General features: G+C 40.1%; 1 protein-coding gene across 2 annotated transcripts in view; it reads right to left on the reverse strand.

Annotated features, from left to right (window-relative positions):
• VAPA (VAMP associated protein A) overlaps window positions 1-24192 on the reverse strand; it is a 43506-nt gene that overhangs the window by 13131 nt on the left and 6183 nt on the right. For both annotated transcript variants that reach the window (XM_050942189.1, XM_050942187.1), the window contains exon 2: window positions 4530-4682. In XM_050942189.1, the coding sequence (XP_050798146.1) occupies window positions 4530-4682 (153 nt within the window). The remainder of the gene's footprint in view (window positions 1-4529; window positions 4683-24192) is intronic.

The raw sequence follows: 24192 nt of genomic DNA on the forward strand, positions 1-24192 counted from the left end.
AAGCATATTAATCATTTTAGCTTTAATTCAATTCTCACTTGACTAGCCTATAACAAAGCCACAATGCAAATGAAGAGGAATACACTATAGGAACAGCTGTCACCTGGAACAAATCTTACAGCTGTATAATCCTAGAATTTACAACACTTAAAGCCCATATTTATAATAACCTGTTTTGATGCAAAACTACGAACAGGCAGAACATTTTTTAATTTCTACCATTACCAGAAAATATTTAAGATAAAGAACAAACAAGTTTAATTTCCTTCAATCCATTTTTAATTCCTCTGCAATACAAACTGAACTATCTTAGGGATCATAATTTGCTGTCTGTATAGTCAGAAACATATTGTAATTTAAGTGAATGCAAAGACAACAGACCCCAAATATAAACGATGGTAGTTACAATCAGTATCCACTCCAAAGAGTTTTTTGAAGACAGGTGCTAGTCGGGCCAGCTTCCCTCTTCCTCTCTGGAGAGGACAGTACAATGACAGACAAGCAGGTACTGGCCCATTCTCCTTTGATACTGGTTACCTGTAAGTTCTACCATCTTCCATACCTAGGATCAAAGTGCTGATATAAAATTTTATATTTTATATATAGGCTATGTCACCAATGTCTTACAGATGGGGGGAAAGGAGGGAACAGATGTGCTTGCATAACTTTTTAAAAAAGAAATCTTTGGCTCACAAAAGTCTGAATGACTGTTTCCCACTTTCCTATCACCCAAAAAAGGGTGATAACATTTCTTGTTTCTAATAAAGAGAAATTAAGTTTTCACCACTCTGTTATTCCATGGATGACTGAGAACCTAATAGGATTAGGATAATGATAAGCGACTGAAATTAGAGCAACTGAGAAGTAAAGAAATTTTTGTTTAGACTGTTTAAAATATTTGGTTTTTTAAAAATCCTATTTAAATAAAATATTCTGACAGAGTGGGGTGCCAGGCTCTTTCAAGCTTTAACACATGCCTTGCCCTTTCAATTGAGGCCTGGTATTACCAGAGTGAATATCTACTTCTCCAAGGAGAACTCCAGAAAAACAGTTAAGACTTTAAGGTAAAAGGATCTAAAGTTCAGAATCGAGAACCTGACCCACTGGGGGTCTTTGCCTACTCCAAGACAAGCTCTATTAATACCTCAAAATCCACAGAGTTGTCCAAAGAATGTTCTGGACCATTTATGTCTTGGAAGAGTGGGTAAGCCACTGTTGTGTCAATATTCTCATAAAATTAATTTGATGACCTAGGTAATTATAAGCCAATTAGCATAACAAAGCCTGGGCAAAACAATGGAATGATTGATCTGCCACACTATCAGTAGAGTTAAAGGACAAAAATATACTAGTCGATACAGTTTAATGGAAAATATAAGTCTTGTCAAACGAACATATCTTTCTTTGACAAGATTACAAGTGTAGCTGAGAAAGGTAACTGTGCTGATACAATATACAATAACAACACAATATACACATTTTGATTTCTTTGTCTTCAATACTGCATGACATTCTGATTTAAAACCTAGCACAATTCAAAAATCAATATGGCACATGTTAAATGGATTAAAAGTAATTGATAACTCCCCATTTAAACTTGAGACATATTAACCCGTGGGGCTTTTCTAGTGAGATCCTGAAATAATCACTCTCAGCCCACCACTATTGATTAGATTTTTTGTCAATGATCAGAAAGAAAATATAAAATCACTATTGATAACATCTGCAGATGACAAAGACTGGTGACATGGCAAATACCAAAGTACGGTCATTGATAAAGAATGATCTGGGTCATTTGGAAACATGGTGTGTGATCTGCCTTTTAACATAGTCAAATGCTAGACAATACATCTAGGGACAAAGAATGCAAGACATACTTACAGAACAGGAAACTGGATTCTGAAAAGCAGCAACTCTGAAAAGTACTTATGGATCACTGTATACAACTAACTATACATGATCCTCCACTGTGATTCTGTGGCAAAGAGGGTTATTAAAATACCTGACTGTATTAACTGGGAGAATCAAGCAGGAGTAAAGAGTGATATTACCTCTGTTTTGCATTGGTGAAACAACAGCTGGAATACTATGCCAAAAAAGGACATTGAAAAATTGGAGAGGTTCAGAGAAGAATTAGAGGGATGATTTGTGCCTGGAAAAGACACCTTACTATGAGATTCTAAAGGAGCTCAACCTAATTTACTACAGAAAAGGTCAAGTGGAATCTTGATCACAAATCTATCAAGTGACTACGCAAGGAAAAGATATCTGATACTAGAGGACTCTAGCCTACCAGACAAAGGCATAATGGGATACAATGGCTGAAAGGTGAAGTTAGCAAAGTTCTGCTAGAAATAAAATAAGTTTTCCATTACTCTTGGCGGATATGTCTAAACTGCAAAAAAAAAAAAAAAAAAAAAAAAAAAAAAAAAAACACAAAAAAACAAAGAAACCCACAGCAGTAAGTTTCAAAGTCTGGGTCAACTGACTTGGGTTCATGCTAGGAGACTAAAAAATTGCAGTGTAGATGTTCCCAGTCAGGCTGGAAATACCTACACTACTATTTTTAGTCTTGTAGTATGAGCCCAGTCAATTGACCCGGGCTCTCAGACTCCTTATCCGAAGTTTGGGGTTTTTTGCAAAGTACATGTACCTACAGAGTCTTTAATTCAAGCTGTCGCTCAGTGAAATGTTCTAGCTCAACCATAAATTGTTGGTCTAGACGTAGGAATCATTGTAGAAACTCTTTGGGCTGTGATCTACCTCTTGCATAACAGCGGCCCAACTTGTTCTCTTCAAGAGCAACTGTTAAGAAGAAAATTTGTATTCGACTATAAATCAAAAATTTGCTCCATAAACTGTGCCTGGCAACTTTTAAACAGAATTGTTTGAATCAGCCTTCCCAGTCTCCTTCAGCCACTTCTCAAGATAAGTATCCATGTGAATCAGGAGTGCTCTGAGTATCTGCTCCCCACATCCCTGTTGCTGCGTCTCAGCAGCTCCTCCACTGGCTCCTGCCACACCACAAGGAAGAAAAACAGCAGCTCTGGTTGTTCCATTGGCAGCTTCCCTGCTACACTGTGGAAGCCCCAAGGAGTGCAAGACAGGAGCTTGAATGACTCTGCTTGAACCTAGAGCACCACCAAGCAAAGGATTACTTCCCTACCCCTTCTAAATACCCAAGGCAGTCTAGGAGAGGGGAAAAAGAATAAGCTGGATCCATATGGTGGGTTCATGGAAGTGGTGAGTGGACAACCTGGCTCTTCTTTCCTTCCCTCATGGGAGGTGGGGAAGCTCCTTCCCCATGTGCGCCCCCTCCCCCACAAAGCGCAGTGGGATGAGCTACCAGAGCCATTTGCTCACTCATGGGAGAGTAAAGCCCTTTCCCCAGACCCTGGAGAGGCAGCCCGCACCAGGTATTCTCAGTACAGTGTGCTGCTGCTTTGGCAGCACCATGGGCCCAGTCTTAGATTAAAATACATATGTTCAGTTATTTTGGCTGGCTGACAAAATTTTGCTGACAACACAAGTGGCAGAAAGGCAATGGCAATTTTTCAAACAGCAGCAGCAAAACCTTTCCAAGCCAAACCAAACAAATTTTCATGGGAGAAAGAAAAGGCACTGTCAGTCCCCAGGGCTCTTCCTCTGCTGAATTTCAAAGGCCTGCTGCAAACTATGGACATGTCAGAGCTTCCTTAAAAAAACTAAGAACTTTATATAAATGGAAAGCATTAGGCTACCTAAATAATCTGGAAAACATAGTTATTGAATAGTGGATTTGTGATGCTGTGATTAAGCTAACTATATGGTCCACTTAATCATTTTAAATATGGAACGTACTATATGATCCAATCAACTGTAAGTTTTCATCTAATTTTTAAAGAGTCATTAATCATAATCTGATATCATATAGTGTAATTACTTCACAGTCATAAAGTGATGTCCCACTACAAGCTGAGAGTGGATTATAAACAAAAATATGCCTCTCTTGGGCAAAGGCATCATTAATTTTTCTCTGGTCCTTTCCACCTTCCCCTCTTGCTTCTGTACACTCATCATGGGTGATATCAACAGATTATAATTGCAATTCAGTATCCCGCATCATATCTTTTCCTCACTATCCCACCTTCCCATTTCCTTTCCTACTGCATAATCTGATCTTGAACCACATTTTTTTTAAAGTCACACCCATCTATACAGAAAGGGTAATTTGAATGTGTTAACTTGCCCAAATTAAGTCAGAAGCATAATAGTTTGTAACAGATAGCTAAATATTTCAGTATCCAGGATTTTCATTTTCATGTATTAACTTTTGGTGTACAAGTTGTTGTGGCGGCACCTTAGCACAGCTTAGCAATACTGAAGAGACTGTACTAACAATTCATTATCAACAACCTTTTAAAAAAAAAACAAACAGTTAATGATGTTATGCAATAGTTTCTGTAAGGGACAGGTGGCACAGTGTTTCATGCAGTATCCTGGAACAAGAGAATCAGAACTATAAAGCTGCACAACAAACTTGTTTTTACCTGAAACAGTTACAGTTGATCCTGGGTCAATAATTCCACTATTTGGCCGCACACAGTATCGACGAGGCGCTGTGGTCTTCACTTTGAAACATACTTTTCTATCTGATGGGTTTCGTAGCTTAAGATTTGTAGTGACTACATCTGTGAAGGGACCTGTTTTTTAAAAAAACAGAAGGTATGTTTCTAGGAAAAAAAACTTGCTTATACAGTGCTGAATACTCTTAAATTAATTTCTTATAACAAAAAGTATCTCCTGAGAACATTAACAATTACAAAGCATGCACCAAGGTACATATTCTTCTTCTTAGATGTCCAGACCCTGTAGAACTGATAAATGAAATTGTTTTTAATTGTTCCCTGTATTAATGTAACTTCTGTTCACCATTCACTACACTTGCCTACACTGTAACTTCTGTTCCATATTGTAATTCAAACCCCATTTTAAAACACTCACTCCATTTTGTAAAAGCTTCCTCCAACCTTCATTTTTGCAAACCCTGCTGTAATCTTATTAGTTTAGTTTAAATGTGTGAATGAGGTATGTATGAATGATGGAATCAACCTCCAGCCCCAGCCTGTCCTGATGAGATAAAGTTCAAATACCAACGGCTGAAGACCTAGACAACAGCCCTAAACAAAGTAAGAAGCATCCACCCTAAAAAGAAAAGGACAACAGAATAACAGAAGGAAGATCAAAGCCAGGTCCAAGGCTGAAAGTCACACCTGCAATTGATGGGTGATCAATCTAAACCCAGAGGCAGCGTGACACAGCAAGACCTATAGACTTTGAATCCAAACTAAAAGCCTATAAAAAAAGAAGGGTGAGATGAGAGACTCTGGGTAACATTCTGCTGCCAACATGGAAGGACATCAGTGTCTGCCCAACAGAGATCCTTTCCTGGCCAGTTAGCTGCCACAAGCTACGAACCCAAGCTGCAAAATCAAGCCATGAACTTAAGCTATCTTCAGGACTGGTAACTATGCAGCAGCTACAGAACACCTGATGAGTGTGTGTGTGTGTGTGTGTGTATGTATAGGTATTAGGTATAATGTGAATGTGTGTGTGTGTGTGTGTGTGTGTGTGTGTGTGTGTGTGTGTGTGTGTGTGTGTATAGGTATAATGTGTGTGTATAAGAATTAAGATATTAGTTATTAGTCATAAATTGTTATCATAATAAATGTGGCATCTTTGCCTTGGATTCAAATTATTTAAAAATAGTACAGCCAATACAGAAAAGAAAACATTTTCAGCGAAGTTACTATGCTTATTTTCCCACAACTTTCTTGAAATACTATATGATAGTCAAAGTGTTAAAATAACTATGGCAGTATTTTTCCTTAGAAACAGAAGCAACGCATATTTAAGATTAAGAAACCTCTGTAGCTTTGTTATACTTGAGTAGTAAAAAGTTTAAGTCATAACAGGTAAAATTCTGTGATATTGAGATGCATTAATTGCTCGCTGGTTGACCGCTGACAGAGTTGCCAAGGACAAAATGGGCAGAGACACTAATCCTTTAACTCTCAAGTGGCTTTCCAGATGTGGGCAGAAAAAAAACTGGCAGAGAAGACAGAAATGTTTAAATTGCTGTTGCCCACACCGTACCTATTCTGTAGACAAGAGAATTCAGTTTCCATGGTTATCCACACAGCTCTTGATGAACAACACTATGTTTGCAGAAAAAAAAAATTTCAGTGTCAGAAATACAAGCTCCTTCTCTTCAAGCAGAGCCCATCCTCAGATGGCACCTAGTAGCAATGGCATAAAGAGAGGAGAGAAGAGGAAGTTGCAGTGTTCCAAGCACAAGTGAGGTTAACTGGCCCCAAGCTGTGGGAAAGCAAGGATAGCAAAAGCACTGAATGGGAGGATGCCTGCTTATAGTTTTATTGAGGTTTTATATATATGATATTTGCTCTTAACTGAATTTCACATGCAGAATTTTTAGCTATCACAACTATTTTGGGGCTCTTAAATGACATTTTAAAAATCCTACTGCAACTTATTGTGAAAATGTTGAAATTAAAACAACTTCTATTTTAGTTTTTGTAACTGACCATAGTTAAAACAGTCACACACAAAAAGAACAATGTTTTCATTAAATAAGACAAAAAGTAAAAGGATATAAGCCCTCAAATTTCAGCATATAACCCAGCTCTGCCTGAGATCAGGGATGAAACTTTCCCTATATGTAGGTTAATACTGTAGCAGGAATCCCCCAGCACCTCTAGATGAAGCAATTGGTATTAGCCACAACTGGACAGGATACTGAGCTAGATGGCCCACTAATCTGTCAGTATGGCACTTCCTTCAATTCTACGATCCTGTGAAACCTTAATCTGAATCCTTGGGTCTGAGGGATTGGAGAGGAGTTGATAACTGGCTGAAGACAAATGTTAGGACAAGGAAGAATGGACAGAGGCTTCCACTTAAACCATGTCTACACTTTGTCTTGGATGCGGAGCTTGCCAAGCCAATTTGCAACAGCCTCATCAGCAAAGTGCAGAACCCTCAGGTCCCCATCAAATTGGTAAGAGGGCAGTCAGTGATGTGAAACATTCTCCGTCATTGTCCACAGCGCACCTGGGATCTTCCTGCTGGCCAGCCCCAAGCGTGACGGCTGGCTGCACATTCTCCCTGGCTCATTCAAAATCGGTTCAGAAGGGCCCATGAACAGTTTGGCAAACCAAAGCCAGGTATACATGTGGTCAGGCCAGTTATAAGAGACTGGTTTCTGACATCAGCTGAAAATCATTCTTCATACCACATTGACATCACGGAAAAATCTGGGCAGGGCAAGAGGTCCCACAACAGGTGCATCGATGACAAGTGCACTCTTGGGTGGTTAAAGAAGTCTGTGTACAGGGGTAGGACCAGGATTGCCCCGATCTTCTCAACCATTCTGGCTGTAGCATACTTATCACAGGTGCTCGGAAGAGTGATGCTGCTTAACACAGGGAGCCATGATACTGGTATGAGTCGAATCATGCCAGTTACAATGCGCACAGTTGAATATAGCTGTGCATCAACCAACCTGACATGAGATGAATGGAGCTAGACAGGAACAGTATTCTGCTGCAGATGTACAAAGGGCTAAAGGGGATGATCAGAGAGTTTGTGCATTTGCTCCCCATGAAATGCCAGCCAATTCGCTTAGAAGGCTGTTGACAACTGCAGCTAAGGTGAGGTTGTGTCTCATGTGGTTAAGACAGGGGAGGGATACCTCAGTGGTTTGAGCACTGGCCTGCTAAACCCAGGATTGTGAGTTCAATCCTTGAGGGGACCATTTAGGGAACTGGGGCAAAAATCAGCACTTGGTCCTGCTAGGGAAGGCAGGGGGCTGGACTCGATGACCTTTCATGGTCCCTTCCAGCTCTAGGAGAGAGAGACCTCTCTCTCTCTCTCTATTTTTATACATACATATATGTACACATTGTGTGTGTGTGTGTGTGTGTGTGTGTGTGTGTGTGTGTGTGTGTGTGTGTGTGTGTGTGTGTGTGTGTGTGTGTGTGTGTGTGTGTGTGTGTGTAGAAAGATCTAGGATTACTCCAAGGAAGACTGGGTGGGATTCATATTTCCATTGAGAAAGATACTCATTTCTTGGGCTGCTCTAGCATTGTAAAGATCAAACACACCTGTAACTAACTGTTTTGGTCAGATTTAGTTCTAAATATCTACACTAGAAAAGGTATACTGACATAGTAAAACGAGCATACCAATTTAGCACAGATGCAGCTTATAGCAAAAACAGGGTGAATAAAAATTGATGATTTTTTAAAAAATATGAATATATTTTATTTTAAATTAAATACAAGCTTATTTTTTAAAAATAGACCTATTTAAAAATAAATTTGAAATTGACAACCTACATGAGGCCTAAAATTATAATCTATTTAAATCATTTAAATTAATTACAATCTTTAATATTAAGCAATAAATATTTCCTGCCAAGTTTTAAAGCAAATCAAACCACTCAACTGGTGGAAGCCATTTGCTAAGCAACCAGAAACAGTTTGCTGAAGTCCTAAACCAGCTTTTGACAGCAGTAACCTCTTCTGCAGGGTCAAAGAGAATGCTTTCTTCATTTCAGTTTACACAACTAGTTCAGTTCAAAGTTAAGAAAGCATTGGGAGTTGAAAAAGCAGGAGAGTTTATTTTTCTCTTCCAGTGTATGAATAAAAACTAGATGTGAGAATGAGATCTTCTAGTTCTAAAAGCCTGCAGGACGCTATGACCAGAAACAAAACAGTTCACTTTACTAACTATAGATAACACCTCCTTTGTTTAATAAATCATATTAAATGCAAAACTTTTTGATACACAAAAAAGTTCATCCAGCACGTTTAAAGCCATTTTATTTAATAAAAATTTTGTGAATTTTAATTAAATTTGAATTTCCATCCAGAGCTTGACACAAAACAATTTTAAAATGAATCTAATCAATAAGAAATGTATCATTCACCATTTTCTAAACATAAGAGTAAAAATTAAGAATCTGAATGAATATAAGTTACATTATATAACTGATAAAGTAAATGTGCACATCATGTGTCACGCTGACTAGCAAAAGAAGCACCAAATGTAGCGTAAAGGCTATATTTAGTTGCAAATCAATACCAACTAATGAGAATCATTCTCTCTTTAGGAAAATAATAAAAATTACAAATGCAAAACAATTAAAATTGATTTAAATCAAGGTTTCCTGCTGGGTGATTAAAACCACTTTGATTTAAGTCAATTCAACCAGCAAACTAAGAGACACTTATCTTGGTTTAGTGAGCAAAATAAGCTACATAGACATAAAGAACATTTGCCAGCATAAACTGCAGCTACACTAGGATTTTGCCAGTATTGAAATATCACCCCTCAAAAAAATTTACACCCCGAAACCACAAAGGTACATCAGGAAAAGTTTCTTGTGCAGACCTAGTTCCACTCTATTCTGGTGAAAAGAGAAACAGGACAGGAGGAAAATCTTTTTAGCAGCAAAGTCTGCAGAACCATTAAATTTGGTCTCTCCTAGAGTGACCAAATAGAAGTGTGAAAAATAGGGATGGGGGTGGAGGGTAATAGGGACCTATCTAAGAAAAAGCCCAGCTGTGAAAAAACAATTTTGCACCCCCCAAAAATAAATAAAAAGCCATGACAAAAGTCTGATCTTGCAAATAAATCAGCAAGAGACAAAAAATGTTTTCTTAGAGAAGCATTTAAAGACAGAGGAAAAAACTCTTTTGCAAAATATGTAACATTCTCAACCATGAAATGAAATAAACAACTGCAAATCACCTGAACAAATCACAGAAGCACTTAAAGAGAAAGGCTGAGTTGCAAGGACAATGTCATAAAATGCAGCGCACAATTTGTACATGTTTCAGCACAACCACAACTGCACAACAGAAGTGGTTGCACATCATCTGTGACAGGGCACAAACTTGTGCCAGTGCAAACATATGACTACCTAAAACAGGCCATCCTTTTATATGACATATGCTTAAACACTCAAGTGAAGAACGAGAATTCCAGGAGGTTATCAGCTACAAGGTGCATGTCTTACAGATGTCTATAAAAGTTGAGAGAAATAAACTTAAGGACAAAGTGTAGGATAACTGTCACTATAATCAATGAAATAACTATGATGGTAGTGGGGGAGAATCACACCACCATGCCCCTCAAGCCATCATTCAAATAGTGCTAAATTATGAAACTGCTTAGAACAACATGGTTGTCTTTGACACTGATACTTGGATGAAGTAAACTTTTAATTCTGTACTGTCTGGGCTATTTCCCAATAGGAAGTTTAAAATTAATATTTACAGTAGTTTCCAGGAGCAAGTAGTTCTAATTGGTGTGGGTTTGAGCAGCACAGCAACTCAAAGAAATCTTCTTGCGTCTGGATAAAACAATCCTACACCCATTTTCTGTCTCCAGTGAGTTGCATATGGGTACCACTTGCATTAGAATCTGAGGCCCATATTAAGAATGTATACTGTAAAAATTTAAAAAGTGCTTTGCCCTTGCATGGACTGGATCCATCCATGCTAACAACACATGCCACAAACTCAGACCAGGCCCCTGAAGATGCCATTTGTAGCATATTTTCTCAAGACTAAAGCAGTGACTTTGAAAAAGATTGAGGGTCATGGTAGATAATCAGCTGAACATAAACTCCCAGTGTGATGCTATGCCAAAAGAGCTAATGCAATAATGGAATGCATAAACAGGGGAATTTTGAGAAGGAGTAGAGAGGTTATTTTACCTCTCTTTATTTCGCATTTCCAAGCTCTGGTGCCCACAATTCATGAAGGAGTTGATAAACTGGACACAGTTCAGAAAAGAGCCATGAGACTGATTAAAGGAACAGTAAACACGCCTTACAGCAGGGGTCTCAAACATACGGCCCACAGGGCTCTTCTGTGCCGCCAGCCAAGCTCCCCACACCCCTTTGTCTACCTCCAGCCCAGAGGTGAGCAAACTACAGCCCACGGGCTGCCCCCATGGTGCAGAGGGCCCGGCGCCGCTCCCTTAAGTGGATGGCAGCATGTCCCTTCAGGCTGGAGGAGAGGGAGGAGGCGGCAGAGGGCTCCTGCGCTGCCTCGCTTCAAGGTACCGCTCCCCGCAGCTCCCATTGGCCGGAAACAGGGAATTATGGCCAATGGGAGCTTCATGGGAGGTACCTGGAGGAGCAGCAGCGGAGCCCTGTGCCCACCCCCACTCCCCCAGGGGCCGTGGTTCTGGCTGCTTCCTGGAGTGGAGCGGTGCGGTGTGGCATGGGGCCAGGAGCCTGCTCTGGCCCCAATGCGCGCCGCTGCCACCCCAGAGCCACTCTAGGTAAGCGGCGCCAAGCCGCTCACACCTTGTACCCCTCCTGCACCCCAACTCCCTGCCCTGAGCCCCCTGCTGCACCCTGCACCCCAACTCCCTGCCCTGAGCCCCCGCCACACCCCACACTCTTCCGGCACTCCCTGCCCTGAGCCGCTTGCTGCTCCCCGACCCCCTGCCACACCCCTCACCCCTCTTGCACCCCACACACCACCTCCTGCACCTCAACTCCCTACTCTGAGCCCCTGCCACACCTTGCACCCCTCCTGCACCCCCTGGTGACAAGGAAGGGGCAGCACTGTGTGGGGACTTTGGGGAAGGGGTGGGAAGAATTGGGGCAAGGGCGGGGCCTCATGGAAGGGGTGGAGTGGGGGCAGGGTTGAGGGCAGTGAGGGTGGGGGTGTCAGTGATGCAGCCCTCGGGCCAATGCACTAGACCTCATGTGACCCTTGTGGTCATTTGAGTTTGAGACCCCTGCCTTACAGTGACGGACTCAAAGAGCTCAATCTATTTAGTTTAACAAAGAAAAGGTTAAGGGGTGACTTGATTGCAGTCTCAGTATCTACATGGGTATCAAATATTTAATAATGGGCTCTTCAATCTAGCAGAGGAAGGTAGAACACAATCCAATGGCTGGAAGCTGAAGGTGGACAAATTCAGACTAGAAATAAGGCTACATTTTTAATGGTCAGTAATTAACCATTGGAACAATTTGCCAAGGGTCCTGGTGGATTCTCCACCACTGACAATTTTTAAATCAAGATTAGATGTTCTTCTAAAAGATGTGCTCTAGGAATTACTTGGGGAAAGTTCTCTGTCTTATGTTAGACACGGGGTCAAACTAGCTAGTCGTAATAGTCCCTTCTGGCCTTGGAATCTATGATCTTGAATGACAATGGGCAACAGGAGTCTGACTATGCTTGCATGGCTCTAGAACAAGATGTAGAGGTAGTGGATGTATGAAGGGCTGCTGACATTACCTCATTTTTTATCATTATATTAGTCTTTATTACTGTCATTTCTTTAACCAGATATTAGGGTTCCATCAACTTTAGGGAGTATAAATCAGAACAGATTTAACTTGTAGTGAACTCTTCTTCTAGCCCACTTCCTCCTATGCTTTTTTCAGAGGGTTATCTGGAGGAGTATATAAGGTCCACATAATACTCTTGAGAATAGTTCCAAATTACTCAAAAAATGATTGAGGTTCCTTCTCTGTAGGTTCTAGTCCCAAGTCTAAAAGAAAATTGCCCTTGCTCCCAGAAGACAAATACGAGGCTCCTCTGCGTTTCCTTGGCCTTTTCTTGTCCCTTTCAGAGCCATTAACCTAAGAAGATTTGTATTATAGCGAACTGGGAGAAAGTATCCGTTCACCTCTGAGGTTCTAATAAACAAATTGGAGGAAGATGGAACATCATTTGTACAAGTGCTCGTCACCCAAACATTTAAGTCATTGGGCATAGGGGTCTGATATAGATACTCTTTCCCCACAATGCAGGTTAAGTCTTAAAACTGATTTTTTTTTTTTCCAGTTTCTGCCATTGCACCAGGCAACAACTAATGTAACAGAGTTATCAGGGATGTTTCCTATGGAACCAAAAACACAGAACAGTGAGGGCTCCTGGATTTAGTGCACATGCATCCCACTAATGGGGTTCTGTATAAAGAATACACAGAGAAACAATCATTTCTCATAAATGATTATGGCATCATTCTATCATTTTGTAAACATATTTTTTCAAATAGTAAAATAAGACTTCAAATCAACGTAAAGTCAGTATTTTTGATCCACAGAGGATTGATACTGTATATCATGTTTTAAATACAGTACAGAATTATTAAATTATGCATGATTAGATGTACTGCTTTAAGCAGAGTAATATGTCATATTATTCTATAACATTAAGCAATATTGCCCCACTTATACCATTCCAAACACTGCTGCAAACACTATTTTCCTGACTCGTTGCTTGACCATGTCACCTTTCTCTTTGGGTCCCGCCACTGGCTCCCCATTCTCAATCACATCAGACAAACTAGTTGTGTGGAGTTTCCAGGAAAGAGCACAGAACACATCATATCCCCCACAAAGACCCCATCTTACACACTATTTATAGGGTCAGATCAATATTAAGAATATGTCTCAAATGAGCATCTCAAAAAAAATCTCTCTCTTTAGGAAAAGGAGTGAATGTTTATGGAGAAATGAGGCTTGCAGTGCTGTTCTTCACTGCCAGTTTGCTGATCCCAGAGCAAGGAAGGGTGAAAAGATGGATGAAGGAAGGGAATATACATTTGTGGCAAAACTGACAGTTGGACACAGCCAGCAGGGCAACTGTCTAGGGTGCCACACCACAGGGGGCCCCGTGAAGCTAAGTTACTCTGCCTTTGGCTTTTAGCCCTCGGCAGTGGTCAGGCTTCGGCTTTCTGCCCTGGGCCCCAGCAAGTCTAACACTAGTCCTGCTCGCTGGTTTATTTTGGTGGACCCTCAGAAACCTGCTTATGGCCTTCCAGTGGGCCCCAGACCCCTGGTTGAGAACTACTACAATAAAAGGTATTACCTCATCCACCTACATCCAATACAGCTACAACAACACTGCATACAACAATGGAAGATCCTTTAATGCTGACATTTTAGTGCACGATCACAGTCTTTCAAATCATCCGCAGACTGATGGCGTGAGCAACCAGATACTCAACAATTTTACTCAGATGAAGGCTGTTAGGTTCAATAAATGGCCAGCAAGGATAAACTGGTACAAAGGGAAACTGGAAGAAGAAAAATTTAATTGCACTACCATCTGCAGATTCCAGCTTTTTGGGGGAGGGGCGTCTACTGGCACATGCAGGCAGACAATGTGGGCTAGGCTGCTCTGCAGCAAAGATTAAAAAAAAGCAACCAGCAGGTGTGGCAACGACGCAGATTGTGTTAGAGGACATTAACCTCAGGAAGGTTAAACAGAACACAGAAGGTCTATAGGCACTGGCAGGCTAGCTATAAGTTAAGACTGCCGTGTTGCATCCTACAAAAAAGAAAAACCAGAGAAAGCAATTGTAAAATGGAGGACTGGATTAGGCCACACTTGAGGGAACCAGGGAACAGAGGGCAAACTGGTACCAGCAGGCTGGCAGAATGGGTGAATTATCTCTGCCTCGCTGAAGAAAAAGCCAGTGGGATGAGTGGAAAAGACTGGGAAAACGGCAGGCTAGGCTGTGCTACACAGACTCATCATATCTGTGAGGTATAAAAGAACAGGGTTAGTGCACAGAACCATTAGGCCACCCTGATGTAATAGTAAGTGGTACTAAACACAAGGAATCAGCCATTTGAGTGAGTTTGTTTTATAAAACTGTTTTGGTTTCACAGTCTGCGGGATTCAAAGCTGCCTTCGCTCAGCAAGAGGGGACTAATGGTTCTGTTATGGGCCAGGGCAGGAGTTCAGGATAAAAACAACCACCATGACTCACTACGGCCATTCCTGGAACAACTGGGGAAAAAAAACCCTGGTTATCATGGCAGTCTGAAAGTACTGGGACATCCTGTGCCATGACTATTTCCTGCCCTTCTGATTTATCAGCCTCTTGGAGACCTGGATACCATGCAGTCAACAGAAAAAAACCAGCCATGGATTTCTGGCTTGTTGCTCCCTAAGTGCCTTGTCCTGCTGCTGAATTTCCACTCAAGCAGCTTAAGGCTTGCCTACAATGTTGCTGCTGTTAAGAGTCAGCCCAATGCTGCCATGCTTCAGCTTAACCTGGTACACTACAAAGCCAGGGACAGCTAGCTTAGAGATTCTGCACCACCATCTCCTCCTGTTGTAAGGCTGCTCCAAAGTGTTCAAGGCTTGCCTGCTATATTGCTCTAGAGTGGAGGAGGCACTGCATTATTGAGCAGCTGGAGCCATGTGCAGGAGCCCCTCTGAGTTTATTTGAGCCTGTTACACTGCCATCTTTTCTACTCAAACATCAATTTTTCCTAATCTCCAAAAACCCTGTCCCAACCACAGAGCACCAAGGTGTGGAAGAAAAATTGTTTAGTATTTTAGTAATTTTCCATGGAAACAGATCACGTTTCATTGACAGTTAAATTGAGTTTGACAATAGTAAGGAAGCAAGTTGTAGAATGTAACTGACATTTTTGAGACATTTCAATATAACTTTTGCGAAAGAAGTGTGTGTATACAAATATATAAACATGGACACTACCACAAAAGATTGCCTTCCATGACTAAAGGAAAACCTGCCGCCCTCAGTTTATTTATGTACATATTACACAACCTAAGATTATCTGTAACTACAAAGGAATCTATTAGGTTAATTTTTGTCCATTCATACTTCAGAAGTTCCATGAGAGTTTCTTATAAATGTAGTTTAAGTTTTAAACTTACAAATATCAGTAATTTCAGATGCAGAAATGTATGAGATACCCAAACCAATGCTCTAAAAGACACCTGTTTCATACAGGGACCATAAAGTTAGCTGCTTAAACGATTTAAAAAACAGAAAACTAAAGTCCAAAAGTTGAAACGAAAGCAAGTTAGTTATGTAGTGTTCTGTCACTGTGTTCATGGACACACAAGTTGCTGCCCAGTAAATATCATCTGAGGAGGCTCTCTCTCTTTGGCCACCAAGCAGATATCTCCACTGGGGAGCAGGCAACTACCTTCAAGAGGATCTTAATTAGAAACTTGATAAAACTTAATTCATCTAGAGAGAGAGGACTTTGAGTTCTTTCACTCCTTTCTATGCATGCCCAAGAACTCCAATAGAGCATCTGACTTTCTCCATGGTTTCTTTTAGTAAAACACTACTACCCGGACCACATCGAAAGCCACGGAATGTAACGTATTTATCTGTCTACTTTCAAGGACACTCAAGAGCCTAGGATGTAGTTTGTAGTAGTATAAACTGAAACACAGTCATATACGCTTTTCCAGGGTGAAAGAGGATTCTGTGTTAAGCAGAAGGCCATATTTCTCTTGGGAATGAAGTTGGGGCTGACTGGAAAAAAAAAATGAAGGCAAGACTGCTAAACACGAAGATCCCAAGTTCACTAACCCTTAAAGCCACTGCGATAACTTTAAAGTTTGCCTTTTGGGCTAAGAACTCAAAGACACTTCTAGTGATTCAAAATACGATTTATTAAGAGTTTCTACTGTTAGACTGGGATTCCGTTGTTCCAGTGGGTGTCAGATTGGGGGCCTGTGAAAAGGTACCGCTTTCAGAAGCCAAAACATGTAGATAAGGCCCTACTTGAATTGCAGGATGATTGTCAAAAAACTGCGGCTGAGTTGTGGACAAGCCATGAAAAATTGGAGAGAAGTAATACTATTATTATTACTTCATTATTTGCAGTAATAAAGCCCATTATTACTTTTCCATGATTTTCTCCTGTTGGCCGCCCAGGGCTGAGAGCAGAGGACCAGGGCTGAGAACAGGGACTACTGCTATCAGCCGCAGGGCAGCCAGAGCTCCCACTGGTCACCTCTATGCATGGCGGGCTCCCGCTGTCAAAACTGAAGTGAAAGCCTAATACTGTGGAATCCACAATTTCTGCAATATCACAAGTTAAGTAGGGCCTTACATACAAGTGAAATAGCTTGATCGCACAGGACATAATGAAATACCTACTATTTACTGCTTAGACTTGCACTGTCAAGAAACTTGAACCTTCTGCAAACAATCTAGAGAGACATCCAAAACGTCCTTCATGGACGATCTCCAGGGATCTGTCTTCCTCCCGAAAGACCATGGATGGCCAAAATGGTAGAAAATTTTCTGAATCTAACAAGGAAATCAAGCAACTTGAAAGTATTTCACAGTCTATTTTGGGAGGCATCATAGTTCAGTTTCCACAAGGCAAGCTTCACACACTGCAGGTTTGGGTAGGTCAAAGGTTGCGGTAGATGAGATCTCAAGTGATTAGTACTAACCTATGGAGGACACACTATCTGGGAAGGCAGGGGCATGTGGGTCAGAGGAGGAAATCAGTATTATCAAAACCCAAGCCAAGATGACCTCTCTGATCATGTGGATGCAAATTAGGGAAGTGGCAGTGCATCCACTGTAGCCTCCGAGTGAAAATATTTGCAGAATTTGTTATCTTCCCTATAAACTGGATTGCAACATGAGTCTCCACTTGTGGAAGAAACCGATTCTATATAATCTGACTGAAGACTTGCTGGTTAGCTCTGATTCTCCCACCTCCAGCTCATTATGGCTCAGCCACTTAGCCTATCGGTATCTCTGAGTCACAAATCCAGGTATTCCAGTATCTGCAATATAATCTTTTGCTGTTTGTTCTTCTTGGACATGAACTAAGCTATGGTAGTAGTTGTATCATTCTCCTCATAAATGTGACACTCATAGCACCTTTGAGAGCAACCTGCCACTTGCATGCTCAAAATTCCAGAAGGCTGAGTCTAGACTAGGACTCCAGAAGAGTACACCACTTGCCATGTATTATATAAGATTCCATCTAGCTCCCCATCCTGATGAGCTGTCAGTCATCATGCAGATTGCTAGTGGATCTGCTAAAGATTTTCCCTTATGAGTAGGAAGAGCTCTATTTTTAACCCACAGAGAGATCCTGTCTACCTCTGACAGAGGTAGAACACTGAGAAGCAACATCAGTGTAGTTTACCAGGCATGCCTGGGGGTACTGATAGGTCACACAGTGGGGGAAAAAAAAAAATCTTAAAAGGAAAATCTTTTTATCTGCTTCTTAGCCAGAAAAAAGCTTAGCAGTTTCAAATGTGACAGAGAAGTAAATTTCCATTCAAAAAATCCTTGTTTGTTTATAACCTCATATTGGTCCAAAAACCTGACACTCAGTTGATGGTGTTAGTGGCATGATGAATCCTATAAGTACAACATTAACCACTTAATAGGCAAAAGATCATACGTACTCAAAACAACTCTGTATAGTTGATGGTAATTTGAAACATCATGGGGGAGAACTCCTTTACCCCAGCTGTGAAATATTTCTATTACCATAACTATGCATGCTTACACTTCAACAAAACTTTAATGAAGTGCTTCGGTACTCACAATCAAAAGTTACGCTTTATTGTGTAAATATAATATTATGATGTGTTAAAACTGAAATTGAAATTCAAATTTGTAATTTGGCAGGGTGATTATATGCCAAACAAACCAATACCTGGTAAGAAAATAAGTAAATTTTTGTCAGAACTACTTAAGTCTTAATTTAAGTTGTGCTTTTAAATTCTAAAGCTAAGACAGTAAGCCTGATTTATATTCAATTGCTTGCACCTTCCTGGCTTTATTGAAAGATATTCCTCAAACATCCATTTAGCAGAGTGACAAGTTTTCTTTGAGGCTCATTTTCAGTTATTTATATTAAAGGTCCACATATCTTTTTGTTAATTCCAAACTCATGTCCTACTTTCACTTAATGGTAATGTTATTCCTACTGCATAGTAGGACTCCACATCTATTGTAAACTTTTACAATTTTGAACAATTCTTATTCCTCCTGGGGTACAGTGGGCGAGAGAAAATAAGTCTTTCAAAATTTTACACTGATAAAATATTCTCCCCCTCTAAGAGCCTTCTCATTGCTATGACAACAGAAGAGTGGGCAAAAAATATTTTAGGAGTGCTAAATGTGAATGTTTAATAAAACAAGTGATTTCCAAGGCTGTGTCAGCTACTGCTAAGTATATGTGATCAGCCACTATATTTCAGTAGTGTACTGGTTACAGCATGATCCTTTACCACAGGAACTGCAACATGTTGCCTAATCCAAGTAAACCAAATAACTGATGAACTCAGCAGAGATACTCACAGGAACTAGAAACCACACACAGAATGCCAGACTGGTATAACAAAACTGAATGAACCACTGAGAATGAAAGATAGGACCCGTAAGGTTTTCACCTGATATACTACCAACCGTTGGTGGGGCTGAAGCACAGCGAAGGTTTCAAGTTTATTCAATGTGTCCGATAAGTACCACCATAAGGCATAGGTGCCTTCTCAAAAATGGAACTTCCAGGCTAGTTCTCATACATATTTCTAGCCTCTGCTGCAACAGGAAAGCTATTCTTAAAATGATACAGAAGGAATCATAAAAATTCATTTTAATCATCTCAGACTACCAACTATTATGGCCCTGGTGCCAAACTACTCAGTTTCTCCACAAAAAGCCTAATCAAAATCAGCTACTGTACCTCAAGACACTTATTCTAAGGACTAGCGTGCTACAAAAACTTGCTATCGAGAAGACCAGCCTCAAAGAAAGGAACATTCAAAGTACTGAACTTAATGCACGAACTCAAAAAGCACTCTCCTGGTCATCACTGCTTCCCTTGTGTGTAAAGTTCCAGCAACAGAATGAAAGCAACTTTTTGCAAGTTTCATAATTCTGCTCCTGCTGTGAACAGAGACACGTCTATGCATTTATGTTATTGGGGACTTTGGAAGGGAGTTATTTTTTGCTCTTTTCATTCTGCAATAGCAAGCAGCCCATGCAAGTTTTTTTTTTTTTTAATCAAATGAGATTCATTTTTTGTTGCTGCCCTCCAACCTACTCCGCCTGACACAATGCACAAAGTCCAACCTCAACAGGCTTCAGTATCTTTTACATTTTCTAAATGCAGGTCTAGATAATACCTAGCTCTTACATAGCATGTTCAATCAGTAGATGTCAAAGATATCAAAAGAGGTCAGTATAATTGTCCCCAGTTCACAGCTGGGGAAACAGGGAGGTGAAAGGTCACCAAACAGGAGAGTGGTAGAGCAGGGAATAAAACTCAGGTCTCCTAACTCCCAGTTGAGTGCTCTATCCAATAGAACATTTAAGTACAAGCTCTCTAAATGTACAGATATCTCATTGCAGGTTCATGGGCAAAAATCAAACACATTGTGAGTTTTCACCCAGAGGTGCACAGAGTCATTCGAAGTGTAAAGAAACAGACTGATACTCATGTCTTCAACAGTTAGTTTTAAGGGCACTGATGGGACCTGACTAAGTTACTCAGGGAAGTGCTAGATCATCTGCTTTAAAACAACTAACTAACTTTCTCCATCTGATATAGAACTATGAAACAATTATCTCAGTATCCTCAAATCAGGTTCCATCAAGTAAAACTAATACAGCATACTCCCAATTATCCAAATAGCAGGAGGGACTCAGGATTTTATTCAGATAATCAGAAGTTCGTATAATCAATAAGGTAGGAGCAGCAGCACAGGAAGCCTTCTACAGTTTCATTGTCACGGATCTGCTCGCTCACTCCTGTGACAGTGAGGCTGCAGAAGACTGCGCTGCCATTCCTGTCTCTCCATTATTGCAGGCACAAGCTGCAGGAGGCAAGCTGAGGACCTGGCAGAGCAGAGTAGAGACCCTCAGCCCTGACTCTGCTCTGCCCCACCAAGACCACAGCCTTCCCTGCACCTCCAATTAGCCCCAGAGGGCTACCTGCACTGATGCAGGAACCATTCACAGTAAGATAGCCTTCCCTGCAGCAGACATGCCAAACCCACAGAAAAAAAACCCACTGAAATTGGGTTTGGTTTTGTCTTTATTGGCTTGTGAGTTGCTTGTTGGCTAGTTTTTAGCTTGTTTCTTTTTTTTTTGGATCGGCTCCTGACAAGCAGAGGCAAAGGGGAGAAAAGAGAGTCGGGGTGCATAGCGGGCTCACCACAGTCCCAGACTGCACACTGGGGGGATCTAGTCACAAACTATTGGGGTTCTTAGGGATTAGCTTGCTTTGGTCTTATTTTGAAATGGGATTAGCTTGGTTTTTGGCTTACTGTGAAAGTCGGGGTGCTTATCTACCGCATGAAAGTTGGCAACTGTGCCCTGCAGCTAGGGGTCTCTGCTCCAGTATGCAAATCCCTTCCCAGCATGAGGGACTAGGAAGGGATTCTAATAATGCAGTTTCAAATAATAAGATTTTGGAAAAATTATACTGCACAATAGAACCACAGTTTATTTCAAAATTGGGTCTCTTAATTTTATATATTACACACATCTCCACACCCAAAAACCCTAACCAAAATTATGACGAGGAAGTGAAAGGGCATATGAGAGGTATCATGAAAACCGCAAAGATAAAAGAACCTCCTTTTCAATCAAAATTATCACCCTTATTTTAACATGAACATCAAAAGCATTAATATAATTATCTAATCCTTTCCTAAATTTAGCTCTGATATTTGACTGTAACCTCTTGAAGCAATTAATTCAACTCCATGGGCTATGTGTATTTTTGATTTGTTCTAAGTTTACATGACAGATTTCACTGAGAGCCCCCTACCCACACTTTGTATTACAAGACAATGTAGAAATACAATCTAGAATTTTAAATATTGCAGGCAAGCTTTTCTAACTTCTTTCAAAGCTAAAACCTAGTATTTTATGATCTCTAGCCATATTTAACTATCACCATACTTCAAGCCACCTTCTCCAGACATTTTTGGGCTCTTAAGTGTCAAACTAGATGTTACTCCAAGCAAGACTATACTCAGTTATGTCAACATATATTTTCTGTGTTATTCTTTACCTTTTTTTAAATTCACTCAAGTATCTAATATGCTTTTTGTTTGCTGCCACAGCTGCATATACGGAAGACTTCTCCAAACCTCACTGCCAACTGTATTCAAGTTGAATACCATATGCTGGTAGTTTCATTTCTAAAGTAAATGATTTAAAGCATAATAAAGTCAAGAGGGGAGGACTCCCGCCCAGAAAGTCCACATCCTATTATTCAAAACATAGCCAAAACGAATTTTACAAAACAAAATGTTATCCAAACTTTCACTTCTGGGCTAAAAAGCACAAGAAAGCTTCACTGAAAGCTCTTCTCCCCTCAGAAATTAATGCCCAAGTACACTATAATCAAATATGTTCTAATCAAGATTGTTATAAATACCCCCCACCCCAAGAATAAATTGCATCTTTGTTATATCAGAAATTAAGTTTTATAACTTAAGGAAAAAACAAAAAAAGTGGAATTTCTTAACTACAATATACCATACTGATGTTTCTACCTTCCTATTTTCAGTAAGAACTGTGCAGAATGCTACAAATTGTATTACTGGGCAAACTTTCTGTTGATTTTATCTACGAAATTAATATGTCTGTGTTTGGTTTATTTTAAGATCACAGTTGTCTCATTTGAGAACTTCCAGTATGGGTGGAGAAAGTTAATACCAATCTATCATTAGTCTCTTAATGGGGTTCATATATTTCATAAATTTTCCTTACTAGTTTAGTATGAACTAAGCCAGTCGTTCTCAAACTTTTGTACTGGGGACCCCTTTCACATAGCAAATCTCTGAGTGTGATCCTCCTTATCAATTAAAAACACATTTTTATATATTTAACACCATTATAAATGCTAGGAGCAAAGCGGGGTTTGAGGTGGAGGTTGACAGCTCGTGCCCCCCCATGTAATGACCGTGCCACCCCAACAGGTCCCGACCCCCAGTTTGAGAACCCCTGAACTAAGCTCTCCTCAGTTTTTTCTTCCAACTTGATTTTGCAACTGGCAAGATGAGTATATTGCAATCCTTTAAATGGCTAGTGCTTGAGAAGTTTACAAGACAGCTATCAATCAAATGACTAAACTGGCCAGAAGTTTATAGGGCTATGAACCACCTCATTCAGCAATGAACCATTACAGGACAGCGCTGCATTGAAACATCCACCCCCTTAGCTAAGGAACTAGGATTCCCACCACAGTGCTATCTTTGGACTATGCTTCAAGGTTCTGTTTTCCATAGTGGCCTTAAAAAATAAAAAGGGTCTGTCAGTTTCATTCTCAAACTATGATTAGCAGCACTTGAGAGAGATCTAGGATCAGGTATAGATGGTGTTTCTCCAGCACCTGGAGATGGGATAAAGTGAGCAACACAACTCCTGTTAATTCCAATGAAAGAAGAAGGTAGCCCTTTGACAACAAATACTCTAAATATTTATCTGAATAAATAGCAAGACATGCCACCATTACAAACATAACTTGGCACACTATTTTCGGTTTTAATAAATGTAACAGCAGTCAGTATCAAATACACCTACAATATTCCTAACTTGACAAACCAGTACAACCCATCAATTACTCAATTCTGAGTTCTGTCCTAATTGTGTGATTATGAGATGACAATGGTCACAACACTTCCCTGTAAATACTGATTGGTCAAAGTTTTTTAAATGTTGAATTTTATTTCTTAACACATCCATACAAATCATTGTTAATTTATCATACATTTCATTGCTACCACAAAAAATTATAGAATTTTATTCAAGCTAATGTTAAAATTATATAATGCAGAGGTTAAGGAAAGAATGTCTGTTCATCTTACTAAAGATTATTTTGGGACAATAATCACTTGGTGGAACTCTATAACTGGTGTTGTGAAGGAGGTGTCACACTTTTGGCCTTTAAGAGTCAATGACAATTCATTGAACCTTATTCAACTTCACATAGAAGGATATATCTGTATCAGTACACACTGCTAACACTTAGCATACGGACACATTAGGTATAAAAGAATTCATTTTATAAATAATAAAATCACAATTGTGCCCATAACCATTTTCATCAAATTTTCCCTGTACAATCTAATATTTTGATTTTTTAAAATGTAACTAGTATGACTTTATGTTCTGTTATTTTTATTCAGGAATATTTACTTCACAGTGAAGTCTGAGACTGAACAATTCAATACTAATCTGCCACAATCCTGTTGGCACTCTGGGCAGAGTGAAAAGATGACCCAATCTAGGCACACTCAAAAAAGCAGTCATATTATATTTAAGGAGTTCAAATCCTGCCTACACAAAAAGCCATAGCCTGGGCCAATTTTGGCAACAGAT

The sequence above is a fragment of the Gopherus flavomarginatus genome, chromosome 2 (assembly GCF_025201925.1).
Source record: "Gopherus flavomarginatus isolate rGopFla2 chromosome 2, rGopFla2.mat.asm, whole genome shotgun sequence".
Lineage (NCBI taxonomy): Eukaryota > Metazoa > Chordata > Testudines > Testudinidae > Gopherus > Gopherus flavomarginatus.